The 14,813-nt window shown below is 39.4% G+C and overlaps 1 protein-coding gene across 1 annotated transcript in view; it reads left to right on the forward strand.

Annotated features, from left to right (window-relative positions):
- The window catches only part of LOC126213015 (coiled-coil domain-containing protein CG32809-like), a 626,459-nt gene that overhangs the window by 117,360 nt on the left and 494,286 nt on the right, over positions 1-14,813 (forward strand). Inside the window, exon 4 of the mRNA XM_049940576.1 lies at positions 10,541-10,739. Within this exon, the coding sequence (XP_049796533.1) occupies positions 10,541-10,739 (199 nt within the window). The remainder of the gene's footprint in view (positions 1-10,540; positions 10,740-14,813) is intronic.

The following is a 14,813-nucleotide window of genomic DNA, read 5'->3' on the forward strand; positions in this document are numbered from 1 at the left end:
TTGGTATAAACAGTTTACAGAGAATGGGTGTTTGTGCAAAGGGAAAAGTTCTGGACGGCCGAGAACGAGTGATGAAAATGTAGCACGCATCCAGCAAGCATTTGTTCGCAGCCCAGGAAAATCGACTCGCAGAGCTAGCAGAGAGCTGCAAATTCCACAATCAACTGTATGGAGAGTCCTACGAAAAAGGTTAGTTATGAAACCTGAACGTCAACTACCCGAGGCGATGGATCGGCCGCCAGGCAGCCCGTGACAGAGCACTTCATCACTGGCCTCCAAGAAGCCCTGATCTTACCCCCTGCGATTTTTTCTTATGGGGGTATGTTAAGGATATGGTGTTTCGGCCACCTCTCCCAGCCACCATTGATGATTTGAAACGAGAAATAACAGCAGCTATCCAAACTGTTACGCCTGATATGCTACAGAGTGTGTGGAACGAGTTGGAGTATCGGGTTGATATTGCTCGTGTGTCTGGAGGGGGCCATATTGAACATCTCTGAACTTGTTTTCGAGTGAAAAAAAAACCTTTTTAAATACTCTTTGTAATGATGTATAACAGAAGGTTATATTATGTTTCTTTCATTAAATACACATTTTTAAAGTTGAGGTATTCTTTTTGAATCACCCTGTACTATTAACAGCACAAATCCTGCAGTGCACACTGTGACCGTCCTTCCCGTAAAGTTGTGTTTTCCATTTACGCTGAGACAAGTAGTGAAAGTTTTATCGTAACCACTCTGTATATCACAGTTCAGTTGAAAATGATTGTCTTTAGCAGCAGCAGAATCCATTAAGAACCAAACGTATTTGGAAGTGAGTGCAAGAATACCAAGATCTTTAAAAAGGCTTCTGCAAGTTACCCTTTTTACCCAGTATCTCTTACTTCTCACTTCTGATGGACAAATACTTTATACATCATTGCTGCACTGCTCCACAAAATAATTCCGTAAGAAAAAAGGAAGAGTAAATATCCAGAATAAGCCAACAATTTTGTCTAGTCAGCACAAAGCTTCTACAGGCAAAACACACTGCACTTACCTCCTTGATTAGTTTATATGTGTGTTCACTCCATTTGAATATTTATACAGCTGGACCCCAACAAACTTTAGAAACACGGATTCATTTAGTGCCTGTCCATTAATGTATACGGGGTGTACATAAAGTCTGGGAACACTTTCAATTATTTACTGCACAAGAACTAAACACTGTACAGATGTCATACAAATCACATTTTGAAGAGAAACTCTGGAAGTTTTTCTTTACAAACATTTGATATGCAACCCGTGAGTGAGTGACCCGGCAGATGTCAACACAGTAATTGAATTCTTGCTATACCCTTACCAGCATGGCATCGTCGACTGTGGCAGTTGCTTCCCATATTCTCTCCTGGAGTTCTTCTGCTATATCACAAAGTGATCTTTAATGTGTCCCCACAGAAAAAAGTCAGACAGAGTGAGATCTGGTGATAGGGGAGGCCGTTTTGTGAAACAGCTGTCCCCTTTGCCAGAACAGCCGATACATCAATGTGGCAGCTCTGTGTTCAGGTACCCATGAACTTCACAATGAAAATGTGGTGGAACCCCATCCTGCTGAAAGATGAACGGAGAGTCCGATTGCATTTGACGCATCAGCCATTACTGAAACATGTCCAAGTAGGAATATCCAGTGACAGTACTCTTGGCGAAGAAAAACGGCCCGTAGAGTTTTCGATGTTACAAGGCAAAAAAAATTTACCTCTGGAGAATCACACTGAAATTAAATGCATTTGTGTGGATGCTTTGTAGCCCATATTCGACACTTATGCTTGTTCACTTTCCCATTAATGTGAATTAAGCGATCAACAATGCCACTCCCATCCTCATTCAGCTGTTCCAACTGCAAACAAAACTCAAAACGCTTGTGTTTGTCATCGTCATTGAGCTTCTGCACTAGCTCCAATTTGAATGGTTTCATAGACAGCTTCTGTCGCAGGACTTTCCACATTGTCATTGGAGCCATTTCAAGTTCACGGGATGCACGACCTACAGATTTCTTTGGACTCCTTACAAATCTCTCTTGTATGTGCTTCACATTCACTCCACTCACATTGCGACGTCCGCTTCTCTTTACCAGGCACAGGCAACCCTTCATAACAAATTTGTTGTGTCAGTGGTAAATGGCCTTTCTTGTTGGTGGCTTCTTACCGTACTTGATCCTAAACATCCGTTGAACAGCTGTAGCACACTTGTTTTTTTCTAACTCCAACACACAGAAAGCTCACTCCGGCATCTGAACTCGCCATGTTGGCGACTAGCACTGACTATCGGTGAATTACCAAACTATGTTGTGGCAGTATACATGAAAAAGAATTTTCAGGGTTTTTCAAAATGACATATGTATGATATCTGTACAATGTGTGGTTCTTGTGCAATAAATAATTGAAAGTGTTCCCGGACTTTATGTACACCCATTACTTCTTGTGCTAGCAGATGCTCTGTGCATATCTGACATAGCACAGTATGAGTCAGTCTGTATAATGACATAAGTGGCTATACTATCTTTATTTATTTATTTACTTACCTTTGGACAGCTTTCAACCTGCTTAAGACATTGCACACACCAACATACATATACCTGTACAACATACATGTACCTGTTTAAATACAAGCTGTGTTTAGCAATACATAATTGTGTGACTGATCTCTTATCTGACAATACATGGATGTACAAGATCAGCTCTGACCGCAGTCACCCACACCCTTCTTCTGGTGAATGGGCACGATTGAAACTGAAAATCTCCAGATATATAAAATGTAAAGAATACAGTATTTGTTCCTCCTCCTACAATTTATCAGAATATTTCAATTTACTCACATTCTAAATATGCCTTGTCAGTACAACCACTCTCTTCCCTCATTGGCTGTTCACTTTAGTTCCTTGTGATTGTTACAGCGTATCCTCTTCTTGATGTCTTCCAAATACTTCTTTGTAGGCTGGCCTCTTCCTTTATTTCGAACACTTTGCGTTAAAGAATGTTAATCAGGAAAGTGTTGTATCTGATGACATATTCAACAATTTTTTCTTCTATTCTATTTCCTTTAATAATCTTCTCTCTCCATTGATTTCCTACTGCCATTCAGCAGTTTACTCTTTAAAAATGATTTTGCAAAGCATTTCCAGACATCTCTACTCACATCTTTTCAGATTAAAATGTTTTGTTGTGCTGACGCCATCCTTCTCTTTACTTTCGTTAAGAATCTATTGCCCTCAGTGATTGTACTACTGAAAAACAATATTGTTTCACCGTATCAGTCCTAATGCCATCTATTTTTGTATTGGTTTTAATTTCTTCCATATTTTTCTGTATGGACTTTCGTTTCCCATTTCTTCACTCTTAATCTCCATTGTTTACAAGTGTCTGATAGGACTTGCAGCACTTTATTCATTTTTCTTTACTGTCTGCAACTATAATGATATCAAAAGAAAATCTGATAATATATCCTTTCACCATTGGCTTATATTCCATTTGTCTCCTTTTCATTATCTGGATAGTTTTCTCAATGAATACATTAGATAAATCAAATAGGGGTAAATCAAATGGGGATAATGCAGGAGTAGATTTAATACTGAATAAAAAAATAGGAGTGCGGGTAAGCTACTACAAACAGCATAGTGAACGCATTATTGTGGCCAAGATAGATATGAAGTCCACGCCTACTACAGTAGTACAAGTTTATATGCCAACTAGCTCCGCAGATGACGAAGAAATTGAAGAAATGTATGATGAAATAAAAGAAATTGTTCAGATAGTGAAGGGAGACGAACATTTAATAGTCATGGGTGTCTGGAATTCGGTAGTAGGCAAAGGGAGAGAAGGAAACGTAGTAGGTGAATATGGATCGGAGAGGGGGGGGGGGGGGGGGAAGAAATGAAAGAGGAAGCCGCCTGGTAGAATTTTGCACAGAGCACAACTTAATCATAGCTAACACTCGGTTGTATACATGGAAGAAGCCTGGAGATACTGACAGGTTTCAGATAGATTATATAATGGTAAGACAGAGATTTAGGAACCAGGTTTTAAATTGTTAGACATTTCCTGGGGCAGATGTGGACTCTGACCACAATCTATTGGTTATGAACTGTAGATTAAAACTGAAGAAACTGAAAAAAAGGTGGGAATTTAAGGAGATGGGACCTGGATAAACTGACTAAACCAGAAGTTGTACAGAGTTTCATGGAGACCATAAGGGAACAATTGACAGGAATAGGGGAAAGAAATACAGTGGAAGAAGAATGGGTAGCTCTGAGGGATGGAATTGTGAAGGCAGCAGAAGATAAAGTAGGTAAAAACACGAGGGCTACTAGAAATCCTTGGGTAACAGAAGAAATATTGAATTTAATTGATGAAAGGAGAAAATATAAAAATGCAGTAAATGAAGCAGGCAAAAAGGAATACAAACGTCTCAAAAATGAGATCGACAGGAAGTGCAAAATGGCTAAGCAGGGATGGCTAGAGGACAAATGTAAGGATGTAGAGGCTTGTCTCACTAGGGGTAAGATAGATACTGCCTACAGGAAAATTAAAGAGACCTTTGGAGAGAAGAGAACCACTTGTATGAATATCAAGAGCTCAGATAGAAACCCAGTTCTAAGAAAAGAAGGGAAAGCAGAAAGGTGGAAGGGGTATATAGAGGGTCTATACAAGGGTGATGTACTTGATGACAATATTATGGAAATGGAAGAGGATGTAAATGAAGATGAAATGGGAGATATGATACTGCGTGAAGAGTTTGACAGAGCACTGAAAGACCTGAGTCGAAACAAGGCCCCGGGAGTAGACAACATTCCATTAGAACTACTGATGACCTTGGAAGAGCCAGTCCTAACAAGACTCTACTATCTGGTGAGCAAGATGTATGAGACAGGCGAAATACCCTCAGACTTCAAGAAGAATATAATAATTCCAATCCCAAATAAAGCAGGTGTTGACAGATGCGAAAATTACCGAACTATCAGTTTAATAAGTCACAGCTGCAAAATACTAACGCGAATTCTTTACAGACGAATGGAAAAACTCGTAGAAGCCGACCTTGAGGAAGATCAGTTTGGATTCCGTAGAAATATGGGAACACGTGAGGCAATACTGACCCTACGACTTATCTTAGAAGATAGATTAAGGAAAGGCAAACCTACGTTTCTAGCATTTGTAGACTTAAAGAAAGCTTTTGACAGTGTTGACTGGAATACTCTCCAAACTCTGAAGGTGGTAGGGGTAAAATACAGGGAGCGAAAAGCTATTTACAATTTGTACAGAAAGCAGATGGCAGTTATAAGAGTTGAGGGACATGAAAGAGAAGCAGTGGTTGGGAAGGGAGTGAGACAGGGTTGTAGCCTATCTCTGATGTTATTCAATCTGTATGTTGAGCAAGCAGTGAAGGAAACAAAAGAAAAGTTCAGAGTAGGTATTAAAATACATGCAGAAGAAATAAAAACTTTGAGGTTCGCTGACGACATTGTAATTCTGTCAGAGACAGCAAAGGACTTGGAAAAGCAGCTGAATGGAATGGATAGTGTCTTGAAAGGAGGGTATAAGATGAACATCAACAAGAGCGAAACGAGGATAATGGAATGTAGTTGAATTAAGTCAGGTGATGCTGAGGGAATTAGATTAGGAAATGAGACACTTAAAGTAGTAAAGGAGTTTTGCTATTTGGGGAGCAAAATAACTGATGATGGTCAAAGTAGAGAGGATATAAAATGTAGACTGGCAATGGCAAGGAAAGCCTTTCTGAAGAAGAGAAATTTGTTAACATCGAGTATAGATTTAAGTGTCAGGAAGTCATTTCTGAAAGTATTTGTATGGAGTGCAGCCATGTATGGAAGTGAAACATGGACGATAAATAGTTTGGACAAGAAGAGAACAGAAGCTTTCGGAATGTGGTGCTACAGAAGAATGCTGAAGATTAGATGGGTAGATCACATAACTAATGAGGAGGTATTGAACAGAATTGGGTAGAAGAGAAATTTGTGGCACAACTTGACTAGAAGAAAGGAACGGTTGGTAGGACATGTTCTGAGGCATCAAGGGATCACCAATTTAGTATTGGATTGCAGTGTGGAGGGTAAAATCGTAGAGGGAGACCAAGAGATGAATACACTAAGCAGATTCAGAAGGATGTAGGCTGCAGTAGGTACTGGGAGATGAAGAATCTTGCACAGGATAGAGTAGCATGGAGAGCTGCATCAAACCAGTCTCAGGACTGAAGACCACAACAACAATGGTATTTAGTGACTGGATGCCATTCCTGAGACTAGTAATCCCTCCCCCCCCTCCCCCTCCCACCCCAGGCAGGGATTCGTGCACACCATCTGTCTGTCTAATGTAGATCTTATGTTCTAGTGTGATAACATTTTCTCAAGTGTTTGTGTATTTGTATCTGAGGTGAAACATGAGTGTAAGTCCAGTGTTCACCTAACTGCATGTGGGAAACCTCCTAAAAACCACATTCAGGCTGGCTGGCTCTCCAGTTTTCATCATTAATCTAGAAGGTGGTTCAGTCTATGGCCTGCACACCTCCCTGTGTCCCAAAAGCGATTCTTATACTCTGGACTATCTGGATACGTTACAAGAGAAAATCTTGTATAAACTCTCTCAAAGTTAATATTTTTCTGCATTTATGTACTAAATGCATTCTACAACTTTTGTTACAACTAAAATGTCACATTTGTGTTAACACAGGAGGAAGGGATCTGTTATAGACAAGCTGTAGTTTCCCAGTGTCCTCCTAATGAGCTGTAGGCTGTCTGCCACATGCTTTATTTGCAGCCGAGACTATGTGGTTGTTCATACTTTACACTTTTACATATTGCAACTCCCAGACATTGGTATGCCATGACTGACTCTTGTTGTGTTAATAATGTTAGCAAAGGATGTCCCACTTTCACATTTCATGGAGCCAGTCAAGGTGACACAGATTCGGAATTGAGATGCAGGTAGGACACAAAAGTGTTGATGGTGACAGTTTGATGACAATAACTTTCATGATGGTGATAACACAATCAGTGATGATAGTGGTGATGACAGTGCTGTTGATGAGAATAAAGTTGATGTGGAAGATGACAGTGGTTGTTGTTGCCAATCATCCAATACAGTATCCTTCATGAACACTGTACAGGATACTAAATCCTGTATTCGATATTTTTCAGTTCATTTATTTCATTCATGTAATTAATTTGCCAAAAATATGATTTTAAGACTTTTATCCTGCTGGTCAGTATTTTGAAATATGACTTTGTCTACGTTTGTTGGAATCGTAGTATGGTACATCACATTATTATAAAAGTAATTCAGTCATGGAAGAAACAAGACAGCAATGGATAAAATTAAGTTACATTCCTTATTTTTTTTAATGGACGATGCATTAAAGTTTGAATTTGCCTTACTTAAACTGTAGCGTAAGTTAATTATTAAAGTAAATTAAGTAATAGAGTCTATTTATTACTAGACAATACAATCAGTTGTGAAAAGTTGCTGCAACAATGAACAATACTTTATTTCAATGAGCCTTTGCAATTAAGCCCAGACATTGCTCAACATTTGACATTTGTTGTACAAATATGATTAATACATTAAGTAATAATATCTAATTCATAATACAAATAACAACTAATTCATAATAATAATAATAATAATAATAATAATAATAATAATAATAATAATAATAATAATAATAAATAATACAATTCATAATAATAATAATAATAATAATAATAATAATAATAAACTACAAATATTGGAAATATACAAAGTAGATCCTAAATTGATACAGTTTCTAAACATAGTAATGAAAAATTGGAAAACCACACTTAATATCCAAACAAATTCAAATAATATCACATCACAGCCAATACAGATTAAGTGTGGAATGTACCAAGGAGACTCATTAAGTCCTTTCTGGTTCTGCCTTGCTCTGAACCCACTATCCAACATGCTAAATAATACAAATTATGGATACAATATTACTGGAACATACCCACACAAAATCACACATTTGCTATACATGGATGATCTAAAACTACTGGCAGCAACAAATCAACAACTCAACCAATTACTAAAGATAACAGAAGTATTCAGCAATGATATAAGTATGGCTTTTGGAACAGACAAATGTAAGAAAAATAGCATAGTCAAGGGAAAACACACTAAACAAGAAGATTACATATTGGATAACCACAGCGACTGCATAGAAGCGATGGAAAAAACAGATGCCTATAAATATCTAGGATACAGACAAAAAATAGGAATAGATAATACAAATATTAAAGAAGAACTAAAAGAAAAATATAGACAAAGACTAACAAAAATACTGAAAACAGAATTGACAGCAAGAAACAAGACAAAAGCTATAAATACTTATTCCATACCAATATTGACCTACTCATTTGGAGTAGTGAAATGGAGTAACACAGACCTAGAAGCACTCAATACACTTACACGATCACAATGCCACAAATATAGAATACATCACATACATTCAGCAACAGAAAGATTCACATTAAGCAGAAAGGAAGGAGGAAGGGGATTTATCGACATAAAAAACCTACATTATGGACAGGTAGACAATTTAAGAAAATTCTTTCTAGAACGAGCAGAAACTAGCAAAATACACAAGGCAATCACTCATATAAATACATCAGCTACACCACTGCAATTTCATAACCACTTCTACAACCCTTTAGATCACATAACATCAACAGATACGAAGAAAGTAAATTGGAAAAAGAAAACACTTCATGGCAAGCACCCGTATCATCTAACACAGCCACACATCGATCAAGACGCATCCCACACATGGCTAAGAAAAGGCAATATATACAGTGAGACGGAAGGATTCATGATTGCAATACAGGATCAAACAATAAACACCAGGTATTACAGCAAGCATATTATTAAAGATCCCAATACCACAACAGATAAATGCAGACTTTGTAAACAACAAATAGAAACAGTAGATCACATCACAAGCGGATGTACAATACTAGCAAATACAGAATACCCCAGAAGACATGACAATGTCGCAAAAATAATACATCAACAGCTTGCCTTACAACATAAACTTTTAAAACAACAAGTTCCTACATACAAGTATGCACCACAAAATGTACTGGAGAATGATGAATACAAATTATACTGGAACAGAACCATTATAACAGATAAAACAACGCCACATAACAAACCTGACATCATACTCACCAATAAAAAGAAGAAATTAACACAACTAATCGAAATATCCATACCCAATACAACAAATATACAAAAGAAAACAGGAGAAAAAATTGAAAAATACATCCAACTGGCTGAGGAAGTCAAAGACATGTGGCATCAGGATAAAGTTGACATCATACCAATTATACTATCAACTACAGGAGTCATACCACACAATATCCACCAGTACATCAATGCAATACAGCTACATCCAAACATATATATACAACTACAGAAATCAGTAATTATTGATACATGTTCAATTACCCGAAAGTTCCTAAATGCAATATAACACATACCGTACAGTTAATAGGAAGTGACGCTTGATCAAGGTCCGCGTCACTTTCCATTCTTAACCAGACTTAACGTCTGAGAAAGTAAAGAAATAATAATAATATCTAATTCATAATCAAATGGCTACATGTTTATCTAGAGTGATGAGAAATGAAATGTCCATGGCTAGCATGCATCAAAACAATTCATTCAAGGATGAATGCATAAGTTCTAACTTGCAGGAACAATTATCAGGATTTTTCTCACCATTATGAATTATAAGAAACTGTTGACTGAAACAAAATAAGTACCTAAATATGGTTTTGTTAGAGATAAGCTTCATGATGAAATGATATCTGTTAATGTTCAATGTCTGACATTTTGAATGTTTTGTAACTAATAAACAGGCTCTGTAGTATTTGCAGTCAGAGTTATAAATGCAGTATTTTACACTACACTGCTTAACATGTTTTCTGATTATTGCATTGTGCTTGTTCTTTCATTAGTAAAATGATAGCTGATTGGCATAAAAATCTGAAGTTATCATTGGTGTCCTGTACTCAAGTGTTGTGAAAGTTGGAAACTCTTATGGTGCTGATAACAATAATGATTTTGATGATGATGATAGGTGTTCACAAATCACTGTGATGGCAATTGTACTGATGGTACTGTCGGTAGTGATGCTAATAAAATTTATGTTGGCAGGAGAGGATACATTTTGGTGATGCATGCTTCATCACAGCTGTTTATGTCTGGATGTGATAATGATGTTTTCTATTTTAAAATAGGTCTACAGTTCTTCTAATACATCTTTGACAGGCAGAGGTCCACTAGTGGCAGAACCAGCCAGTGCTGAAGTGACTGGAGTGATGCTAATGGCTGTCTCTCCCAGTTCACAGATCTGACTTTCCTATGAAGCTGCCATTGCCACAGCACGTCTCCCGCAGAAAGTGGTGCGACAGTGGCTCGGCCTGAAAATCCCAGATTATTGGTTGGTAACAGCCTTTCTCTCTCGATTCACAGGGCTGGTGTTCCTCCAGTACCGGAGCGAGACCAAGCGCGCGCTGCTGCCCAACGAGATCACGTCGCTGGACACGGTGAAGGCGCTGTTTGTACGCTCCTTTCCCAAACAGCTCACCATGGAGTACCTCGACTCGCCCATGGTCAAGATCTACATTCACGACTCCTCCAAGGACATGTTCTACGAGCTCGAGGACCTCAGGTAGCGTACCTGTATCTCAGCCACCACCTCCGTCACTTCCTTCACTTACTGACTTTCTACCTCAGCCGACAGTCTTAATCCTGTAACTCATTGACAGTCATTGGCTAGAAACCGATAGAGAAGTCTACCAATAAACCAGGATAGATTTGGAAATATTCACTAAGTATGTAATTTTTCTCTATTTGGTCTACCAAGAATACCTGTCATTTAGCCAGTTGAAACTACTTCCATGCACATAATAAGGTCTTTCAACACATTAAGAGAAAATTATAATTTAGCTGTTGGTTGAAGAAATAATAATTAATACCTTTACGACATTGCGGCTTGCATTTCTATTAATGTCTGTACAAATATTTGCCCTGCGGATGTAAAAAGGAAATGGAAAAAAAAAATCCTTACAGTCGATCAGCGTAACTTTTTATCAGTCAGGATATCTTTGTATAACCTATTACATTTGTTTGAAATGACTGGTGTTTCACCTGTTTGCATTATTTTGTACTAAAAGTAACAGTTTTATTACCTATGTCATTTCTAGTTAGTATTTATGTCGCCTTTCCCCTTTCCTACAAGCCCTTACACTTGTAACTGGTCTTTAACTGCGTTGGCTGCGAAAAAAGCTTCTGATAAGTGTGATTTGAGTTGAACAGTACCAGGTCGATACAAATATTTTGATATTCCTAGGTAAACAGGCAGTACAGAAATAACACTGTTTTTATCTCTTACTAACACCTGATTTCCTTCAGACATGATCTATATATACTCAGAGCATTAGTTACTAGAAAATTATTATGTTCTTAAAACTGGTCTTAAGTTAATCAGAATGACTGTGTGACTTTGTAACAGTATTAAAATCAAAATTTTACTCTATTAAGGCATTATTAGTATACATTCTATCTTTCTGAGCTATGAGTATCTCTAAATGTAAAATTTTACAATGTCTCTTGTGATGTGTAACATATTTTATATTCATATCTAAAAACAAAGATGATGTGACTTACCAAATGAAAGCGCTGGCACATCGATAGACACACAAACAAACACAAACATACACACAAAATTCAAGCTTTCGCAACAAACTGTTGCCTCATCAGGAAAGAGGGAAGGAGAGGGAAAGATGAAAGGATGTGGGTTTTAAGGGAGAGGGTGAGGAGTCATTCCAATCCCGGGAGCGGAAAGACTTACCTTAGGGGGAAAAAAGGACGGGTATACACTCGCACACACGCACACACATATCCATCCCCACATATACAGACACAAGCAGACATATTTAAAGACAAAGAGTTTGGGCAGAGATGTCAGTCGAGGCAGAAGTGCAGAGGCAAAGATGTTGTTGAATAACAGGTGAGGTATGAGTGGCGGCAACTTGAAATTAGCGGAGATTGAGGCCTGGTGGATAACGGGAAGAGAGGATATATTGAAGAGCAAGTTCCCATCTCCGGAGTTCGGATAGGTTGGTGTTAGTGGGAAGTATCCAGATAACCCGGACGGTGTAACACTGCGCCAAGATGTGCTGGCCGTGCACCAAGGCATGTCTAGTCACAGGGTGTTCCTCATTACCGACAAACACTGTCTGCCTGTGTCCATTCATGCGAATGGACAGTTTGTTGCCGGTCATTCCCACATAGAATGCGTCACAGTGTAGGCAGGTCAGTTGGTAGATCACATGGGTGTTTTCACACGTGGCTCTGCCTTTGATCGTGTACACCTTCCGGGTTACAGGACTGGAGTAGGTGGTGGTGGGAGGGTGCACGGGACAGGTTTTACACCGGGGGCGGTTACAAGGGTAGGAGCCAGAGGGTAGGGAAGGTGGTTTGGGCATTTCATAGGGATGAACTAAGAGGTTACGAAGGTTAGGTGGACGGCGGAAAGACACTCTTGGTGGAGTGGGGAGGATTTCATGAAGGATGGATCTCATTTCAGGGCAGGATTTGAGGAAGTCGTATCCCTGCTGGAGAGCCACATTCAGAATTGATCCAGTCCCGGAAAGTATCCTGTCACAAGTGGGGCACTTTTGTGGTTCTTCTGTGGGAGGTTCTGGGTTTGAGGGGATGAGGAAGTGGCTCTGGTTATTTGCTTCTGGTACACCTCCCCTACCCTCTGGCTCCTACCCTTGTAACTGCCCCCGGTGTAAAACCTGTCCCATGCACCCTCCCACCACCACCTACTCCAGTCCTGTAACCCGGAAGGTGTACGCGATCAAAGGCAGAGCCACGTGTGAAAGCACCCACGTGATCTACCAACTGATGAATGGACACAGGCAGACAATGTTTGTTGGTAATGAGGATCACCCTGTGGCTAAACATGCCTTGGTGCACGGCCATCACATCTTGGCGCAGTGTTACACCGTCCGGGTTATCTGGATACTTCCCACCAACACCAACCTATCCGAACTCCGGAGATGGGAACTTGCTCTTCAATATATCCTCTCTTCCCGTTATCCACCAGGCCTCAATCTCCGCTTATTTCAAGTTGCCGCCACTCATACCTCACCTGTCATTCGACAACATCTTTGCCTCTGCACTTCTGCCTCGACTGACATCTCTGCCCAAACTCTTTGTCTTTAAATATGTCTGCTTGTGTCTGTATATGTGTGGATGGATATGTGTGTGCGAGTGTATACCCGTCCTTTTTTCCCCCTAAGGTAAGTCTTTCCGCTCCCGGGATTGGAATGACTCCTTACCCTCTCCCTTAAAACCCACATCCTTTCGTCTTTCCCTCTCCTTCCCTCTTTCCTGATGAGGCAACAGTTTGTTGCGAAAGCTTGAATTTTGTGTGTATGTTTGTGTTTGTTTGTGTGTCTATCGACGTGCCAGCGCTTTCATTTGGTAAGTCAAATCATCTTTGTTTTTAGATATATTTTTCCCACGTGGAATGTTTCCCTTTATTAATTTATATATTTTATATTCAGTATTTCTAAAACATGGAAAAAAGTGGTACAGAGTTGCCCCAGTTGGCTGTACCACAAATGTCAGCAATTTCTGTCAGCTGGTGCTAGAACGCCCAACTCTTCAGTTTCACCCATAACATGTCTGCCCCTCGGTAGCTGAGTGGTCAGCATGACAGAATGCTAATCCTAAGGGCCCGGGTTAGATTCCTGGCTGGGTCGGAGATTTTCTCTGCTCAGGGACTGGGTGTCGTGTTGTCCGAATCGTCATAATTTCATCCCCATCGATGCGCTAGTCACCGAATTGGCATCAAATCGAAAGACTTGCACCCGGCGAATGGTCTCCCCGATGGGAGGCCCTAGTCACACGACAACAACAACACCCATAACATACGTAACTGTGCTTCACTAACAATGATTTTAGATGCCAGGTAATCACACAGTTAGAAGTAACCAATACTGCAGTCACAGAATCTGTGTTTCGTCACTTCTTTATAATACTCTCATTACAGATACAATGAACATAAATTAATTTAAATTTAATAGCTTTAAGCAGTAATAATTTACAGAATACAGGGTGATTCAAAAAGAATACCACAACTTTAGGAATTTAAAACTCTGCAACGACAAAAGGGAGAGCTAAGCACAATCTGTCGGCGAATTAAGGGAGCTATAAAGTTTCATTTAGTTGTACATTTGTTCGCTTGAGGCGCTGTTGACTAGGCGTCAGCGTCAGTTGATGCTAAGATGGCGACCGCTCAACAGGCAGCCCGTGACAGAGCACTTCATCACTGGCCTCCAAGAAGCCCTGATCTTACCCCCTGAGATTTTTTCTTATGGGGGTATGTTAAGGATATGGTGTTTCGGCCACCTTCCCAGTCACCATTGATGATTTGAAACGAGAAATAACAGCAGCTATCCAAACTGTTACGCCTGATATGCTACAGAGAGTGTGGAACGAGTTGGAGTATCGGGTTGATATTGCTCGAGTGTCTGGAGGGGGCCATATTGAACATCTCTGAACTTGTTTTTGAGTGAAAAAAAAACCTTTTTAAATACTCTTTGTAATGATGTATAACAGAAGGTTATATTATGTTTCTTTCATTAAATACACATTTTTAAAGTTGAGGTATTCTTTTTGAATCACCCTGTACAAGAAGAAAATGAATACAAATCACATGCCACAGAGT

The sequence above is a fragment of the Schistocerca nitens genome, chromosome 11 (assembly GCF_023898315.1).
Source record: "Schistocerca nitens isolate TAMUIC-IGC-003100 chromosome 11, iqSchNite1.1, whole genome shotgun sequence".
NCBI lineage: Eukaryota > Metazoa > Arthropoda > Insecta > Orthoptera > Acrididae > Schistocerca > Schistocerca nitens.